General features: G+C 35.5%; 1 protein-coding gene across 12 annotated transcripts in view; it reads right to left on the bottom strand.

The window, feature by feature from the left end:
* KHDRBS2 (KH RNA binding domain containing, signal transduction associated 2) overlaps positions 1 to 20,640 on the bottom strand; it is a 631,237-nt gene that overhangs the window by 77,439 nt on the left and 533,158 nt on the right. For all 12 annotated transcript variants that reach the window (XM_017957975.3, XM_017957976.3, XM_017957970.3 and 9 more), the window contains exon 7: positions 19,866 to 19,948. In XM_017957975.3, coding sequence (XP_017813464.2) covers positions 19,866 to 19,948 — 83 coding nt within the window. The remainder of the gene's footprint in view (positions 1 to 19,865; positions 19,949 to 20,640) is intronic.

Below are 20,640 nucleotides of genomic sequence, written 5' to 3' on the forward strand. Positions count from 1 at the left end.
GCTCCTCATGTGTTCATTCTGAAGCCAAGACTAAGAGAAAATCAGGCACATGGGGGAGCTCTTTTCATGGCAACGGCAAGAAGACAAGTGGGAAACACATAAACCTCCTAAGACCTGGGTTTAGTTGTGACTTTACTGTATCAGTCGAGGCAATATACATTATAGCAAAAGTCAGAAAAACATACTCTGCCACTTTATTGAGAGGTACTGAAAAATCACACTGCAAAGGTCATGAAAGTAAGGAGGGGTGAAGAACCATAACCAAGAATACTCTACCACATTCTGGGTTGGATATTGACAGAGGCATATCTTCTTCTTTAAGCAAGGCTGACATGTGGATGCAAAAACAACCTAGATTTATTTATGTGTAGGTTTACATGACACATTAGAGACCAATGTATGTAAATTGAGATTACAAGGAGGTAGATGTTGTTTCGGTTTTAGAGTTTTCCAATAAGCTGAGGTGTTTAAAAAATATAATGAAGTATTTGGGAAGCAATATGATATTAGGACAGAGAGTCCATCTTTGGAATTGGACAGAAACCAGTTTAAAGTTTGGATCTTTTACTTATTAAGCTATAAAGTCCTAGACATGGCAAACATTTGGAATCATAGTTTCCTTATCTGTAACATGAGGATAAAATTATCTACTTCATTAGATAATGTTTACAAAGTACCTAATATAGGCATCTGGCACATTGCAAATGCTTAGTATTTTAGCTATTATTATTAGTAGTAGTAAAGTTCTCCTTTGGAAATGGTTGTGCCCCCTGCCTAGCCTTTTACACTTCTCTTTTGCTTCTTTCATATGTCTCCTATAATTTAATAGTACTGAATATTATGTAACACAAGTCCACAATTATTTATCCTCAAATTTCAAATCCAAAAGCTATAAAACCAAAAGTTTCTTCTTAAACAGGGTGTCTGAAGGAATTAAGCAACAAAATTCTGACCTAACATGATAAAAAGCTATTTATAATAATTTATATCTTGCTTAGTATAGTTATTCATATACTTAATACAATAATATTAATATATATTTTTGGCCCAGATGTCACAAGTAGTGATATGCAATATACAAAATATGCATTGTATTGTCTTTCTAAAATACAAAAAATTCTGAATATGAAACATCTGATGTACAGCATTGCAACTGGAGGACTGTGAACTCATACTTTAATGTACCATATTTGTTAACCATTCCATTACTAGCACCTAGCAAAATAGCAAACCCTTAATAAACATGAATTTAACAACACATCAAAAGATGTTGAAGAAATTTGAAATTCTAATTTTAAAAAATAAATAATATCTGTATCTTTTTTTGACTCTATCCCACATTTTTCCCAGGTAAATTTGATTTTCTTTTCTGAGGTCCTCCAAAGATATAAAGTGTGTTGTTATTAGTTTTCCAATTCTATGATTTAAGACCACAAAGATCTTTCTTTTTCCATGTGGACTGCAGTGTTAGAAGATAAATATCTTCCTTATCTATATCCTTGTAGTACAATTTGAAGTCAGGTAATCTGATACCTTTAGGTTTTTTTGTTGTTGTTGTTTGTTTGTTTTCTTAGAATTGCTTTGGCTTTTCAGGCTCTTTTTTTTGATTCCATATGAATCTCAAGCCTATAGTAACCAAACAGCACGGTACTTGCACACAATATACACATAGATCAATGAAACAGAATATAGAACCCAGAAATAATAATAAATAGCAGATGTTGGCAAAGATGGGGAGAAAAGGAAATGTTTATAAACTGCTGGTGGAAATGTAAATTAGTATAACTTCTATGGAAACCAGTATGTAGATTTCTCAAAGAACTAAAAATAGAACTATGATTTGATACAGTGGTCCCACTACTAAGTAACTACCAAAATGACAATAAATCATTTTATATATACGTATAAAAAATTACCTGCACTCACGTTTATCACAGCACTATTCACAATAGTAAAGATATAATCAACCTACGTGTCCTTCAATGGATGACTGCATAAAGAAAACACAGTATATGTACACAATGGAATGCTACTCATCCATAAAAAAGAATGAAATCATGTATTTTGCAACAACATGGATGGAACTGGAGGCTACTATTTTAAGTGAAATAACTTACACTCAGAAAGACAAATACTGTATTTCTCCCTTATAAGTAAGTGGAGATAAATAATATGTACACATGGATGTAGAGTGTGGAATGGCAGACAATGGAGACTCGGAAGAGTGGGAGAACCAGGTGGGAAGTGGGTGATGAGAAATTACTTAATAGGTCCAATGTATGATATGTGGGTGATGGTTACCCTAAAAGCCCTTACTTCACTACTATACAATCTATGCATAGAACAAATTACAACTGTACCCTATAAATTTATACAAAAATATAAAAACATCTCTCTTCTCTCATTACTAGGGTGTAAGTGCAAAATAGCAAGACCTGGAGGCGTTTTTTTTTTTTTTTAAACATGCAAATTGACTAAGAAACTAAAGAAAACAATGAAAGCATAGAAAGGTTGACAGCCAGCATCAACTGCTAGGAAAGGGATGAAATGGCAGAATGGAGAATTTACTGAGCTCAGATAACTACATTGGCCTGGTGCAGAAAAAGGATGATCATAATTTTTTCCAAAGATGAATTTGGTCTTGCTAAATTCTGGATTTGATGATAACCTCAAATTCTATCCAAATACTCATTTTTTCTTATTTCTTAGTGGTTTGTTTAGGCTTTCTTATTTCCTTCCTATCACCTCAACGATAAGCCCCAACACTTTCAAATATCTGATCTGCCTGAAGAAAATGTAGTTCTTTAGTAATGAATCATATTCTCATTTCTTTGTCTTTGCACGTGAAGAGGTCCTTGCCTAAGTTTTACTTAACATTACAATCTTAGCCTGGCATCAGCTCTTCTGGGAAGTCTTGTAATACTTTCTCTTAACCCTCTACCTATGTGAACTCCCATGCTCTCTCATATCCTCTAACACATCCTCCCAGCACAGTACTTATCACATGCTATGTGTTTATCTGAATGTCTGTCTTCTTCTCTAATTGTTTATAAATAGTCCTCTGTATTTTAGTACATCCTGCCTACTGTGCCTTTGGAAGAATTTCCTGAATACTGACTTTTTTTTCTCTATCTTGATTATTTTGTGTTGAACAGAATTTAGAAAATCATAGCTATCTATAGATATGTTTGAATCCTTAAAGTGTATAATTTCTTTAAATTAGTGGTCAGCATCTAAAAATCAGAGTATTGCACAGAAAAACTGATGTAGCAGGTTTTATTTAAAAAAAAATGGCAACAACATGTTTTCTTCCATTCTTGAATCATGCTGTCACCCACTGACAGGTAAAGGCTATTATCCCTTCTCTTGAATCTGGTTGGACTTGTGAGGTGTTTGCAACCAACAGAATGAGGCTAAGTCATAAAAAGTAATGCAACTTCTCTTTTGCTTTTTGGGATACTCGTATCTGGTAGTCTGAGCTGCCATGCTGTGAGGAAGCCTAAGTGACATGGAGAGGACTGTATGGGTGCTCCACACAACAGTGCTAATTAAGGGACAAGCTGACAGCCAGCATCAACTGCTATGTATAATATGAGAAGAATCCCCAGGTGATTTCACATCCCAGCCATTGAGTCACCCTCAGCTTCTGAGCCTTCCCAGCTGAGGCCCCAGACATAGTGGAGCAAAAACAAGCGACCCTTGTTGTACCTTGGTAAGACTCCAGATGCACAAAAAAATTCCTGAGCGTAGTAAAAGCGGTTGTTCTAGACTACAAGGTTTTGGGGTGGTTTCTAAATGCAGGAATACTAACTGGAAAACCTAGACTTCCAGCTCTTCTTGGGGAGGAAAAAATAACAAACATTACTGACCTCCTTTTTTTTTTTTTAACCTAGACTACTTGGCCACAATATCCTAATGTTGAAAAAATGATAGTCGCTTTAGATAGGGCACATACGTTCCAGTCTGCCACAGTCTTCACCACTCCTTATTGCATACTTTGACAGTTGTATACATTCATAAACATTCCTGATTCCTTATATATGCTATTCATATGTTAAACTTTCTTTTGTGTGTGTGAAGCTAGGCTTCTCTTCACCTACCAGTGAAACCAGAATTTCACCTTAGGTTCTTTATCTGTCCTTAATGCTGGGCGTTTTGCAACGTATCAGGTTCTTTCAGAATTTAAGATGATCTAATTCTTCCTATTTTTGAAGCACTGATTGTGTATGGCTTACCCAATACCTTCTTGTTTCCTCCTGAGGAGCGTTTCTAATTCTAAATTAACCTGGTGAGGAGAAATGACTGACATGTTGACATGCCTTGATCTCAATAAAAGATTAAGCGGGTTTTAGTTACTTTCTAAAACACTTCATTAGGTTTTCTTGAGAGACTTGTCATTCATGTGAGTAGAGAAAATGGTTTTTCTAACTCTTCTTATTAGAGTTTCATAAAAAGTATTTTAATGGTAGATTTTTAAATACAGATTGACTGTATTTAAACTACTTAGGCAAGTAGTTTAGTTATTATCAAAATTAACTTTAAATTAATTAAAAAATCAATAAATATAATGTATACATAATGATAATTTGAGGAAACACATTGTTTCTTTCCTAAAACTAACAGTGGTTCTCCAAAGTGCCTAAAATAAATATGTCAAATAAGAACTAAAAAAGAGAGAAAAAAAAATCCAGTATTTATTGAGAGCTGAATTCTCATCCTGGTATGGTAAATTCAAACAATATCAAACCTACTGTTTATGCATGCAGAGGTCTGTAGAGGGCAGGAAAATACAAGTAAATTGTAGAATAACTGTGGGAAAATACTTAAATCCAATAACCTTCTGTAAATTCAATCTCATTATAGACTATAGCATTGAGACATAAGAGAATTAAATTACAAAATGAGGGTGAGTGACTTTATAGTGAACAGTGCCACTTAAATGAATAAGACAAGCTGTTATATACTTAATATTATAACTTTTATTAAGTTACTGGGTAACTACAGTGCCTCCCACTTTAGTTTTCATTAGAGGGATTTCTGTAGACTCAGTATCAAATATAAGGGCTTACATTAAACATATAGCCTAAAAACAAATAATTTCTTCTTTTTTCTTGCTCAGAAGTATCTTTTGGTCAGAACTGTTTGCAAAGCATGCAGATAGCTCCCTATTTTCTTGTATTAAATGCATATTCTCTCTGGCTTTTTGCGGTACATAACAGACGTCTGAATTAATTTACATTTTCAGGTAGTAGTACCTGTTGGTCTTTATGTCTAACACTGTGGAGTTGGCAGATGTGGGTTCAAATGCAACATTTACTATTTAAACATATTATACTTGGAAAAATCACTTTTCTAAAATTTAAAACTTCTTTATATAAAATGAAGAAAAAAAATACCTGCTTCATATGTTGTTGCAGGGATTAAATGAGATAAAACACCTCCAAACACTTAGCGTAGCAGCTAGCACAAAATGATTGTTAGGTATTATAAATCAATAGCTCCAAGTAGCCTTTGAGCAAAAAAAGCAGTGGATCCCATCCTATAGGCTCTGACACTTGAGGAGCTAAGAAGTTTGTGTGAGGGAGAACCTATCTTTCCACCAAATGTAGATATGTATATTCACTGTATATTCTGATTTCTTTTGCTTTCTCATAAATAAAATATAAATTGCAGTTAAAAGCATTACTGTTTCCGTAACAATTTCATATCATTATTTATATCTTCAAGCAACTGACACTAATATGCACAATTACTACTTACTAAAGTGTGATAAAAATTTTAGATGTTGTGCTGGATCTTTGCAATTTGCCTTCCCATTTTCATTCTCGCCCCCATTCTGTTCTCTCCCTAGAGGATGACTAATGGCAACACCGTCTATTGGATCAGTTTTTCTCCGCTTCCTAATGTGTCCATCCAGTGGGAGCAATGGTAGGAGACTGGCAGGAGGAAGGAGAGTGAGATCAGGGTGCAAACTCCCTGTACTTCCTCCTGTAGGATGGCCGTGGTTGCCATTCTGAAGCAGAGCGTCTCAGTTCCTGTCAGGTGGCCTCACCCACAGCTTTCTCTGCTTCCCTTTCATTTCTATTTTTGGTAGTAGAGCACCTCACCTTACGGATACTATCTTCATGGGACTAAATTGTTCCTTTTGGTACTCTTCCACTGAAAATAGTTCCCTGATTAAAGTCTCCACAGATTATCCTAATTGAGGAGTTTAATTTTTCCCCCTACTGTTTTATCCCTGACAACTACAGATATTCAAAAAGGGTCTTCATTCTAGAAAACTTTGTAACTAATGCCTTATATTTCAGAGGGAGATATCTATCTATATCTATATCTATATCTATATCTATACATCTTTGCTCTCCTAGTACATTCTCCACAGAAGGTAGGCTTCTTTTCCTAGGTTGTGTGAGTTCCTCACCTGATTCATTATTTAAGAAAAGCAAAGACTTCCATTTTAATATTTTGCCCATTATACCAAGCTACAGTTAAAAGTTTACATTGGAAGATTATAAATTTTTAACATTTCACATCTAAATTAAATTACTATTAGAATCGAAGATCTGACTTGGTCTTTTGCTTTTATTTGCAATATTATCACTCATATCTAAGTAAATGAAAACCACTTTTTTTCTACATGTATAATTTGGTTTGGTAGAGTTTTTTGTTTTTTTTTTTAATTTGGACATTGGGAAATGCTGACAAAATATTGTGAGTTTCCACGATTTCAGAAGCTTGATCTTTGAAAATGTTAATGTCTTTGAGGAGTATGTAAAAAAAAAAAAAAAAAAAAACCATATCAGAACATGAACAGAATTTAAATGTTTGGTTCAAGTAAAGGTGTTAATACCAGGACGTAACTTGTCTTAAGCCAAAACTTCAAGTATGTGAGTTTCCCTGGAAACTGTAATACTAGCCCTACAATTTGAAGCTTGCATAATAAACTCATCAATTTGTTTCTTACCTTTTTCTCCTCATAGACACAGGGTGAGAGAAAAAGATGATGGTCAGAGACCCCTTATATCATTGTCATCTTTACCAGTCATTAATGTCATTCAGTTAAGCTGCCTCTTGAGGATTCTTTGGTGAGGCACCTTTTCTGATCAATTTAAAATTTTCCTGAACTAACAATATCTTGCAAGATAACTGGGGATTAATTAAAGTTGTTATAGCTGCTGAACTTCAGGTGAACCTTTGTAGGGTTGTTACCTTGTGAACCTCCTCTAGAATCTCTACTGAGGATGATATAATTATTCCATTTAGGCATCTGCCAGATTCTATTTTATAATCTCACAAATTCTGTGTTCACCTATGCTAACTAGTCAATTAAAGACCATTTTCTCTAAAGATTTTTATCTTTTATCTTAGTTCTGCTAAGTCACACATATTCTACTGTTTTACTTTCACAATTCAAAAACAGCATTTCTTCTGATTTAGACTGCGACCATGCTAAAATAATATTAATATTGTTTGTAAACGCTGGAGGATGATTATAATTCTATATTTCTCTTTATTTTACTTCTTTAGAAAACATTTCCCTCCATCAGTCCAAATCTTACATTTCAGTCTATCAAAAAAGCCACAACTTGAAAAGAAAGAAAATTCGAAACTGATCCTTGTAGAAAATGAACTTCCTGTCACTCCTAATTCCCATATTTGATTACCATCTTGTTATTCGACTTATATTTGTTTAAGTATGTATGTGTATACATGTGTGTGTATTTTTAGAAGGAAATATTAAAATATATTTAAAAAATTAAAAATAAGTATTGTCACTGTATAGTTAGCATATTATCTGGCAGATACAATAATTTAATAAGTGCTTATTTAACTGAACCACTAATCTTACTTTCTGCTGGTGTATTTGGACCAAAAGAAATAATCTAGGGAGACCAGAGAATATAGCTGATTAAAAGCAGCTGCAGTCCACGGCACTCACAGAGAGGAATGAAAGCAGTGAGTGAATTCAGCACCTTCAACTGAAATATCCAGGTTCTCACTGGGACTCACTAGCCGAACAACTCAACTCATGGAAAATGAAGACAAGCAGCGAGGGACAATGGCAGCACAGTGCCAAAGAAACCCTCACCCCCACCAAAGGGAAATGCTGAGTGATTGTGCAACCCCACCCGAGAAATCAGCTTCTCCCACAGATCTTTGAAACCAGTGAATCCGGAGATCCCCTCGTGAGCTCATACAACCAGATACTTGGGTCCAATACACAGAGCTATGTGGAGTCTTGGCAGAGCAGCCACTGAGGCACACACAGGGACCCAGGAGTTTTATACACTCTGGTCCCAGGATCCCTGGCAAGAAGGGAGATCCATCTGTACATATCCCTAGGAAGGGGGCTGGATCCAGGAAGTCAAGCAGCAGCATTCTGCAGACACCACTTTCACAGCACCTCACAAGTTAAGACCCACTGGCTTGGAATTCCAGCCAGCCAGTGGCAACAGGCTGGAGTTGGCCTGAGTCTGGACTGAGTTCCTGGGTGGACCAGTGGCCACTCTCTTTGTGGCCTGGTAGACTCAGCTGCTCCTGCCTGTGGGTTTGGAGAATACAAACAGTCCAGATGAGGAAGGGCTACCCACAATGCAGCACAGCTACCTTGCCGGATTGTGGCCAGACTATTTAAGGAGGACCCTGATCCATTCCCCCTCACTGGGCGGGACCTACCTGGGAGGCTTCAGCCACTCCAGCAAGGGTTCTGCGGACAGAGATCTGATCTCTCTTTGGGATGGAGCTCCCTGGGAAGGACAGCTGACATCTCTGTGTTTCAGTAGATTCAGCTGTTCCAGCCTGCCAGCTTTAGAGAATACAAACTGTGTGGATGAGGAAGAGTCCCCACCAACACAGCACACCTGCTCTATCAAAAAGCAGTCAGATGCTTCTTTAAGCAGATCCCTGATCCCATTCCACCTCACTGGGTAAGAGCCCACAACAGGGGTCTCCAGCCACCTCCTACAGGTGCATTAGGGCTTTCATCAGGTCAGTATCCTCCTGGGACAGTGCTTCCAGAGGAAGAAGCAGGCTGGCATCTTTGATGTTTTGCAGCTTTCACTGGTGATACCTTCAGGTATGGGAAAAACCGAGGCAACTGGGGTCTGGAGCAGACCCCCAGCAAACTGCAGCAGGACTACAGATGAGTGGCCTGATTGTAAATAAAAACAAAACAAAACAAAAAAACCAAACAAACAGAAAACAACAATAACATCAACAAAAAGAACCCACAAAAACCCCATTCAAAGGTTAGCAACCTCAAAGATCAAAGGTAGATAAGCCCACAAAGATGAAAAAGAATCAATGCAAAAATGCTGAAAACTCAAAAAGCCAGAGAGCCTCTTCTTCAAATGACCATAACACCTCCCCAGGAAGGTCAAAGAACTGGGCTGAGCCTGAGATGGCTGACTTGACAGAAGTAGACTTCAGAAGGTGGGTAATAACAAACTTTGCTAAGCTAAAGGAGCAAGCTGTACATCAATTGCAAAGAAGCTAAGAATTATAATAAAACAATACAGAAGCTGCATTGCACTCCAGCCAGGCAACAAAGCAAGACTCCGTCTCAAAAACAAACAAACAAACAAACAAAAAACAATACAGAAGCTGACAGGCAGAATAACCAGTTTAGAGAGGAACATAACTGACCTGATGGAGCTGAAAAACTCAATACCAGAACTTCACAATGCAATCACAAGTATCAATAGCAGAACAGACTGAATGGATGAAAGAATCTCAGAGCTTGAAGACTATCTTTTGAAATAAGATAGGCATACAAGAATAGGGAAAAAAGAAGGAAAAAGAATGAATAAAACCTCTGAGAAATATGGGATTATTTAAGAGAGCAAACCTATGACTGATTGGGGTACCTGAAAGAGAGGGAGAATGAAACCAGTTTGGAAAACTTGAATATCATCCAGAAGAACTTCCCCAATCTAGCTACACAGGCCAGCATTCAAATTCACAAAACGTAGAGAACCCCAGTAAGATACTCCATGAGAAGATCAACCCCAAGACACATAATCATCAGATTTTCCAAGGCTGAAGTGAAAGAAAAATAATTTAGAGGCAAGCCAGACAGAAAGACCAGGTCAGCTGCAAAGCAAAGCCTATCAGACTAATGGAGAACCTCTCAGTGGAAACCCTATGAGCCAGAAGAGATTGGGGGCCAATATTCAATATTGTTACAGAAAAGAACTTCCAACCCAGAATTTCATATCTGACCAAACTAAGCTTCATAAGTGATGGAGAAATAAGATCCTTTTCAGACAAACAAATGTGGAGGGAATTTGCAAGAGCCTGCATTGCAAGAGGATTGCAAGAGCTGTGTTGCAAGAGCTCCTGAAAAATACACTAAATATGGAAAGGAAAAACCATTAACAGCCACTGCAAAAACACACTGAAGTACAGACCAGTGGCACTATGAAGGAACCGTGTGAACAGTCTGCAAAATAATCAGCTAGTGTCATGATTAAAGGATCAAATTTACATATAACAATAATAATCTTAAAGGTAAATGGACTCATTGCCCCAATTAAAAGACACAGAATGGCAAGCTGTATAAAGAGCCTTAGACCCATAGGTATGTTGTCTTCAGGAGACCCATCTCATGTGCAAAGACACACATAGGCTCAAAATAAAGGGATGGAGGAGAATTTACCAAGCAAATGGAAAACAGAAAAAAGCAGGGGTTGTAATCCTAGTTTCTGACAAAATAGACTTCAAACCAACAAAGATCAAAATGGATAAAGAATGGCATTACATAATGGTAAAGAGTTCAACTCAACAAGAAGAGCTAACTATCATAAATATATATGCACTCAATACAGGAGCATTCAGATTCATAAAGCAAGTTCTTACAGATCTACAAGGAGACTTAGGACTCCCACACAATAGTAGTGGGAGACTTTAACATTGCACTGACAATATTAGATAGATCATCTAAACAGAAAATTAATAAAGATATTCAGGACCTGAACTCAGCTCTGTATCAAGTAGACCTGGTAGATATATACAGAAATATCCACCTCAAAACAAGAGCATATACATTCTTCTCATTGCAACATGGCAATTATTCTAAAACTGAGCACATAATCAAGTAAAACACTCCTCAGCAGATGTAAAAGAACCGAAATCATAACAGTGTCTCAGACCACAGTGCAATCAAATTCGATCTCAAGATTAAGAAATTCACCAAATATCACACAACTACATGGAAATTGAACAACTCATCCTGAATGACTTTTGGGTAAATAAGAAGTTTTTTGAAACTAATGAGAACAAAGAGACAATGTACCAGAATCTCTGGGACACAGCTAAAGCAGTGTTAAGAGGGAAATTTATAGTAATAAATGCCCATATTTAAAAGCTAGAAATATCTCAAGTTAACAACCTAATGTCTCAACTAAAAGAACCAGAGAACCAAGAGCAAACAAACCCCAAAGTTAGTAGGAGACAGGAATAACCCAGATCAAAGTGGAACTGATGGAGAAAGAGACATGAAAAGCCCTTCAGAAAATCAATGAATCCAGGAGCTGGTTTTTTGAACCATTAAAAAAATAGATAAACTGCTAGCTAGACTAAAAAAGAAGAAAAGAGAAAATAATCAAATAAACACAATCAGAAATGTTAAGGGGAATATCACCACTGACCCCACAGAAATACAAACAACCATCAGAAAATACTATAAACACCTAGATAATCTAGAAGAAATCGATAAATTCCTGGACACATATACCTTCATAAGACTAAGCCAGGAAGAAATTTTATCCCTGAATAGACCAATAACGAGTTCCGAAATTGAGGTAGTAATACATAGCCTACCAACCAAAAATATCTCAGGACCAGAATCTCAGATAGATTCACAGCTGAATTTTACCAGAGGTACAAAGATGAGCTGGTAGCATACTGAAAGTATTCCAAAAAATTGAAAAGGAGAGACTCCTCCCTAACTCATTCTATGAGGCCAGCATCATCCCAATGCCAAAACCTGGCAGATATACAACAAACAAAGAAAACATCAGGCCAATATCCCTGATGAACATTAATGCAAAAATCCTCAATAAAATACTGGAAAACTGAGTCCAGCAGCACATCAAAAAACTTATTTACCATGATCCAAGAGGCTTCATCCCCAGGATGCAAGGTTGGTTCAACATACAAAAATCAATAAATTTGGTTCATCACATAAACAGAACTAATGATGCAGAAAAGGGCTCCAATAAAATTCAACATCCCCTCATTTTAAAAACTCTCAATAAATGAGGTATTGAAGGAACATATCTCGAAATAAGTCAGATACAAAAAGCCCACAGCTAATATCATACTAAATGGGCAAATCCTGGAAGCATTTCCCTTAAAAACTGGCACAAAACAAGGATGCCCTCTCTCACCACTCTTATTCAACTTAGTACTGGAAGTTCTGGCCAGGGCAATCAGGCAGGAGAAAGAAATAAAGCATATTCAAATAGGGAGAGAAGAAGTCCAACTATATTTACAGATGACATAATCCTATATCCAGAAAACCCATCATCTAAGCCAAAAAGCTTCTTAATCTAATAAGCAACTTCAACAAAGCCTCAAGATACAAAATCAGTATGCAAAAATCCCTAGCATTCCTATACACCAACAATAGACAAGCAAAGAGCCAAATCATGAATGAACTCCCATTCATGACTGCTACAAAAAGAATGAAATATCTAGAAATACAGGTACCAAGGGAAGTGAAGGATCTCTTCAAGGAGAACTACAAACTGCTGTTCAAGGAAATCAGAGAGGAAGCAGTAAATGGAAAAACATTCCATGCTTATGGATAGGAAGAATCAATATCATGAAAATGACCATACTGCCCAAAGTAATTTATAGATTCAATGATATTCCCATTAAACTACCATTGATATTCTTCACATAATTAGAACAAATATTTTAAAATTAATATGGAACCAAAAAAAAGCCTGAATGGCCAAGACAATCCTAAACAAAAAGAACAAAGCTGGAGGCATCACGCTGCCTGAATTCAAACTATACTACAAGTTTAAAGTAACCAAAACAGCACAATACTGGTACAAAAACAAACACATAGAACAATGGAATAGAATAAATAACTTAGAAATAAGACCACACACCTACAATTTGATCTGCAACAAACCTGACAAAAACAAGCAATGAGGAAAAGGTTACCTACTTAATAAATGGTTCTGGTAGAAATGGCTAGCCATATGGAAAAAATTGAAACTGGACCCCTTCCTTACACCATATACAAAAATTAACTCAAGATAGATTAAATACTTACATGTAAAATCCAAACTATAAAAACTCTAGAAGAAAAGCTAGGCAATACTATTCAGGATATAGACACAGGCAAAGATTTCATGACGAAAATGCAGTTAATATCATAATGACAGGATCAAGTTCACACATAACAATATTAACCTTAAATGTAAATGGACTAAATGGTCCAATTAAAAGACACAGACTGGCAAACTGGATAAAGAGTCGAGACCCATCAGTTTGCTGTATTCAGGAGATCCATCTCACATGCAGAGACACACATAGGCTCAAAATAAAGAGATGGAGGAAGATCTACCAAGCAAATGGAGAACAAAAAAAAAAAAAAAAGAAAAAAAGAAAAAAGAAAAAACAGGGGTTGCAATCCTAGTCTCTGACAAAACAAACTTTAAACCATCAAAGATCAAAAGAGACAAAGAAGGCCATTACATAATGGTAAAGGGATCAATTCAACAGGAAGAGCTAACTAACCTAAATATATATGCACCCAGTACAGGAGCACCCAGATTCATAAAGCAAGTCCTTAAAGACTTACAAAGAGACTTAGACTCCCATACAATAATAATGGGAGACTTCAACACCCCACTGTCAACATTAGACAGATCAACGAGACAGAAAGTTAACAAGGATATCCAGGAATTGAACTCATCTCTGCACCAAGGGGACCTAATAGACATCTACAGAACTCTCCACCCCAAATCAACAGAATATACATTCTTCTCAGCACCACATCGCACTTATTCCAAATTGACCACATAATTGGAAGTAAAGCACTCCTCAGCAAATGTACAAGAACAGAAATTATAACAAACTGTCTCTCAGACCACAGTGCAATCAAACTTGAAATCAGGACTAAGAAACTCAATCAAAACTGTTCAACTACATGGAAACTGAACAACCTGCTCCTGAATGACTACTGGGTACATAACGAAACGAAGGCAGAAATAAAGATGTTCTTTGAAACCAATGAGAACAAAGAGACAACATACCAGAATCTCTGGGACACATTTAAAGCAGTGTGTAGGGGGAAATTTATAGCACTAAATGCCCACAAGAGAAAGCTGGAAAGATCTAAAATTGACACTCTAACATCACAATTAAAAGAACTAGAGAAGCAAGAGCAAACACATTCAAAAGCTAGCAGAAGGCAAGAAATAACTAAGATCAGAGCAAAACTGAAGGAGATAGAGACACAAAAAAATCTCCAAAAAATAAATGAATCCAGGAGTTGGTTTTTTGGAAAATGCCAAAAGCAATTGCAACAATGGCAAAAATTGACAAATGATATCCAACTAAAGAGCTTCTTCTGCACAGCAAAAGAAGCTATCATCAGAATGAACAGACAGTCTACAGAATGGAAGAAAAATTTTGCAACCTATCCATCTGTCAAAGGTCTAATATCCAGAGTCTACAAGGACCTTAAACAAATTTACAGGAAACAAACAAACAACCCCATTTAAACTGGGCAAAGGACCTGAACAGATACTTCTCAAAAGAATACGTATATGTGACCAACAAACATGAAAAAAGCTCAACATCACTGATCATTAGAGAAAAATTGAAACCAAAATGGATAACATTTCACACGAGTCAAAATTGCTATTATTAAAAAGCCAAAAAACAACAGATGCTGGTGAAGTTGCAGGCAAAAAGAAACACTTTTACACTGTTGGTGGGAGCATAAATTAGTTCAATTGTTGTGGAAGACAGTGAGTTGATTTCTCAAAGACCTAGAAGCAGAAATACCATTTGACCCAGCAATCCCATTACTGGGTATATACCCAGAGTAACATAAATCATTTTATTATAAAGATACATGCACACATATGTTCACTGCCACACTATTCACAATAGCAAAGACATGGAATCAACCTAAACCTAATCGCCCAACAATGATAGACTGGATATAGAAAATGTGGTACATATACACCATGGAATACTAAGCAGCCATAAAAAGGAATGAGATCCTGTTCTTTGCAGGGACATGAATGAAATTGGAAGCCATTATCCTCAGCAAACTAATGCAGGAACAGAAAACCAAAAACCACATGTTCTCATTTATTAAGGGGGAGCTAAATGATGAGAACACATGGACGCACGGCGGGAACAAGACACACTGGGGCCTCTTGGAGGGGGGCTGTGGAGGGGGAGAGGGCATCAGGAAGAATAACTAATGGATGCTGGGCTTAATACCTAGGTAATGGGATAATCTGTGCAGCAAACCATCATGGTACTTGTTTACCTATGTAATACACCTGAACATCCTGCACATGGACCCCTGAATTTAAAATAAAAGTTGAAGAAAAAAAAAAGATTTAGCTACAAAGATATTAATCATATATTTGTTTAGAGTTATAAATAATTAAAAATAACTTAAACATTTAACTGTACTAGAATGATTATATTGTGATCCAATCATACAATGAAACAATCTACAGCCATTAAAGATTATGTTGTAGACATGTATTTATTAACATAGATAGATGTTCTTATGTGCTGGTGAGTTAAAATTAAATTTAAAAACAGTTTGTAATATATGATTTCAAATATAGGTAGATGTATTAACACACATGAAAGATAGATAAAAAGATGACACATTGATAAACAGATACTCCAAAAATGTTCACAACAGCTATTTCTGGGTGGCTGTATTTATCTTCTTCTTTCTTACTATATTTTCTTTTTAAAAAATCTTTTACATTCAGGAATATAAGTGAAGGCTTATTATTAAATTAGTTCAGCCATTGTGAAAGGCAACGTAATGATTCCTCAAAGACCTAAAGTCAAAAATACCACTCTACCCATCAATCCCATTACTGGGCATATACCCAAAGGAATATAAATCATTCTATTATAAAAACACATGCATGTGTATGTTTAGTGCAGCACTAGTCACAATAGCAAAGACATGGAATCAACTTAAATGCCCATCACTGATAGACGGAATGAAGAAAATGTGGTAGGTATACACCATGGAATACAATGCAACCATAAAAAAGAACGAGATCATGTCCTTTGCAGGCACATGGATGGAAGTGGGGGCCATTATCCTTAGCAAACTAACACAGGAACAGAAAACAAAATAACACATGTTCCCACTTATAAGTGGGAGCTAAATGATGAGAACACATGGGCACACATTGGTGAACAACATACACTGGGGCCTTTTGACCTTCAGGAGGAGGGAGAGGATCAGGAAAAAGAACTGATGGTATGAGGCTTAAAACCTGGGTGATGAAGTAATCTGTACAACAAACCTTCATGACAGATGAATGTTTTCATTTCACTTGGGTAAATACTGAACAGAAGAGTTGCTGGGTCATATGGTAAATGTAGGTCACCTTCATAAGCAACTGCCTAGTTGTTTTCCAAAGTGATTTACAGTATTACATCCCTATCAGCAATATATGAGCATTGCAGTTGCTCCACATCCTCACTAACATTTGATAATTCTATCTGTTTAATGTTAGCCATTCCACAATCTGTACTAGTATCTAATTGTGGTTTTAATTTCAAATTTCCTAATGAATAATGATGTTGAACATATTTTAGATTCTTACTTGCAATTTGTATATCTTCTTTGGTGAAATGTCTTTCAAATTTTTTGCCCATTTTTTAAAAAGTCAGGTTATTTATCTGATTCTAAAGTTTTAGTAGTTTTTGCATATTTTGGATACAATCAAAGATATTCTTTAGAAATAGATATTTTGCTAATATTGCTTCACAATTTGTAGCTTGCCATTTTATTTACTAACAGTGTCTTTTAGAGAACAAAATTTAATTTTGATAAAATACAATTGATTTTTAAAAATCTAAAGGCAGGCATTAAACATCTTACCTAATAAGAACTCTAGTGTGTGTATCTATTTCAATTAGAAAATGGCATGATATTAAAAAAAATTATTTTTCACAGAGTTTTCTGAAAAAATAGTTTACTAATTAATGCATTTACTCATTTTTCATGTATTTATTCAACAAATCTTTATTGAGAACCTCTAGTGTTCCAGAAACTGTACTAGTATTGAGGATATAATTTTGACCAAAATAGGCATTTTATCATTATTGTAATATAGACATTAGCATCACTGCAACTAATTGCATCACCTACTTTCTTTGTCCCTCTGGCTTAACAGTAAAGTATCAGAGAAGCACATAAATATTCTGTCAGTAAATATGATATATGTAATTCTGATTTTTTTATTCTCTTTGAGGAATGAGGCTCTTATTTTGTATCCCCATAGTGTAGAACATATTAGGCTCGACATTCACATACTCAACAATTATCCCTTCAGTGCGTATCCCATGAAAGACCTCGTACCTGGTATTGTGAAAGACATGAGGCTGTATTAGAAAAGGATTTGGAACAAATAGTGAAAGTGATAAGGGACATGTACACAAATAATCCCAACGTAAGGCAGAGAAATAAATGCTATAGAAAAGTAAATATATGGTGCTATTGGAATTCAGGGCAGAAACATATTATTCCCCAAAACACAATAAAGAAAAGACTTTTTAGAAGAGTTGGTTTTTGAGCTGGGGCTGGAAGGATGGGAAGGATTTAGCTACAAAAATTGAGTGGATAGGAAAGGAGACAGGGAAGACAGCAGAAGTGTGTAGAAAATGTCCCTTTACATATAAATTATACTTTATTAAAGCAAGTTTTATTCTAAAATTATTGTATATAGCCATTACTATGTGTGTGTGTGTGTGTGTGTGTGTGTTCAATAATTCTAATATTTATTTTTCAGATATTCAAAGCCAAATTATCTTAATCCCATATTTTTCTTCTTGTTTCTTAGGGTCAGTTAAGCCCACTTAAATCTCACCATAAGAGAGAGAAAGTCCCTCATTTTCAGAAAATTATTCCAAAATGTCTTCTACTTAAATGTAGCTCTATAGAGCTGCATCAAGAAATTATTTTAGTCTATTCTAATTGTGTTTGTCGAGTATGGTAACCACACTTTCTATCAAGGGTTTCTGAAACTAGTTATGGAACTTTGTTATCACTATTTTTATGTGCTAATGTATAATGATAAACTAACAATTTGATTGAAAATTTTCACAGATGGTCTAAACATGTAGCCAATTTGCATATAATACTCTGCTCAGTATCTGTAATGTGATGCAAAAATTACCCTAAGCCTAAATAACTGTGTTGTTTTCCAATATGTAATTGGAACAATTAAGATATTACCACAAAAGCTCTTGGCTCATGATGGCTTCTCTATTTAACTTACTACAAATTAACCAATTATTCAGTTTCAGTGATGGTCATTTCTACAGTGATAACTTAAGTCATACTTAGCTTTAAAGGTATCAGTTCACACTTATCTCTCGTTGCCCACAGTATTCCCTCTAAATAAAATTTCCCTTCAATACTTTTACTGTGCTGTCACTCACGCCATGGAAAACTCAAACTTCCTCAATACGTGTAGATTTCTTCTAATCTATAATGACCTTAAAGTTGTTTCTTTTTTGCCACTTCCCCTCACTCAAATATTACTTAAGTCCTAAAGGAGGTTTATTAATTAAGTCTCCATGGGTGCCAATAAAGTTGGCCAATAAATGATCAATGCTATAACGATTTTGCAACAATAAGTTCCATTGGCTTCTGTCAATCACATAAATGGGAGACTCACTTAACTATCACATAGGCCCCCTGTATTTTCCTATGAAATTTATAACATTTTAAAGAAGAAAACCTGTGGGTGATTGAATTTTCTAAAAATGCATTTGTTTTACATCTATTTTATTCATAGTTAACAAAAATAAAAGCCAGACTCAAACATTACATTATTGTTTTGCTTCTTCTTACAAGACGTTCTAGAGAAGGTAAAACTGTGGTAACGAAAAACAGATAGTTGGTTTCCAGAGCCTGAGGATGAGGGAGAAGTTGACTACAAAGGGCCATGAAGAAGCATTTTTGGATGCTAAAATGCTCTATATCTTAACTTCGGTGGTCGTTACACAGTAGTTTGCATCTGCCAAACATATACAACTATATTCTAAATGGGCAAATTTCATTATATGTAAATAACATCTCAATAAATCTGACTTTGAAGAAGTAAACAATCATTTATATCCCAAATTTTGGGTCAATCTAAAGAGATATATTCACCAATCAATATGAGATCTATCAAGAAAGCAAAGGAATTCTTGATTCCCTAAGATGTTTCAAGAATTTCCCTCTTTCCAGAGTACCAATGACATTTTATTATCTTTACAAATCAATATGACATTTTAGGAAAAAAAAGCTACATTGAACAAGTGCCTTACTTTTATTATTGTCTTTTTTAAAAATCTAAAAATAACATTTAGTTAAATGCAAGCTTATTTAATGAGTTGATTGGTTACCATGATCATCTAGTCTCAGAATGACACACTACTATTTCTTTGTTTGCAGTTGCAAGGTTATTATAGTTTACCTCTCACAGTCTGGTAAGCAACTTAATAATTCAGAGAGATAATGGAGAAAAACACTACTAGAAATCCTCACATGATATAATTGACATTCAGATTCAAGAAACAAAATTGATAAGAGATAATTCAGAGAAGGCTGCTTTAGATAGCAAATGCCTTACCTTTGTGTTTGGGTCGCATAGCTGTTATCATAAGCTTCATAGGTCTGGTCATCATATTCACCCCCGTAGCCATCATCATAACCCTGAGACAAAAAGTGGTAGAAACACCTGTTAGCAATCAATTTGATTAACTTTATCTATTTTCAGTTAGCACAATTTTACACAATGTGATCTTGGTTTAGATTTTATGTTGGGTAAGTAACCACATATCACATTTTACTAGATTAATAATTCTCAAATAATCTTAAATAATATTTCATTGATCAGGTATTAATGTTTATTAAACTCAGCATATCACTGAAGCAGCAATACTTATCTAAGACTTATTTACAATTTTCATCAATAATAATGACTAAGAAATTCAAAATAAGTTTTTCTATTTGGGTATACAAGAACAACTGTGATAACCTAATGGTGGTGTTAACATGTTTGTTACTACCCCACTAGGAGTTTTTTCTTCTCCTTTTAATAATCACAATTAAGACAGAAACTATAAACTACAGGATCCTTAAATTGTAGTCAGCTTTCAGTAAAAATTATGGAGTCATTGCTGATTAAAATAAATAAATAAAAGAAAAAAAGAGGGAAGAAAAAAGGAAAGAATAAGTGAAATAAAGACTTTGTGGTTGGGCCTGGTGGCTCACGCCTGTAATCCCAGCACTTGGCGAGGCCAAGGTGGACAGATCAGCTGAGGTCAGGAGTTCGAGACCAGCCTGGCCAACATGGCGAAACCCCATCTCTACTAAAAAATACAAAAAAATTTAGCCAGGCATGG

The sequence above is a fragment of the Papio anubis genome, chromosome 6, assembly GCF_008728515.1.
Source record: "Papio anubis isolate 15944 chromosome 6, Panubis1.0, whole genome shotgun sequence".
Classification (NCBI taxonomy): Eukaryota; Metazoa; Chordata; class Mammalia; order Primates; family Cercopithecidae; genus Papio; species Papio anubis.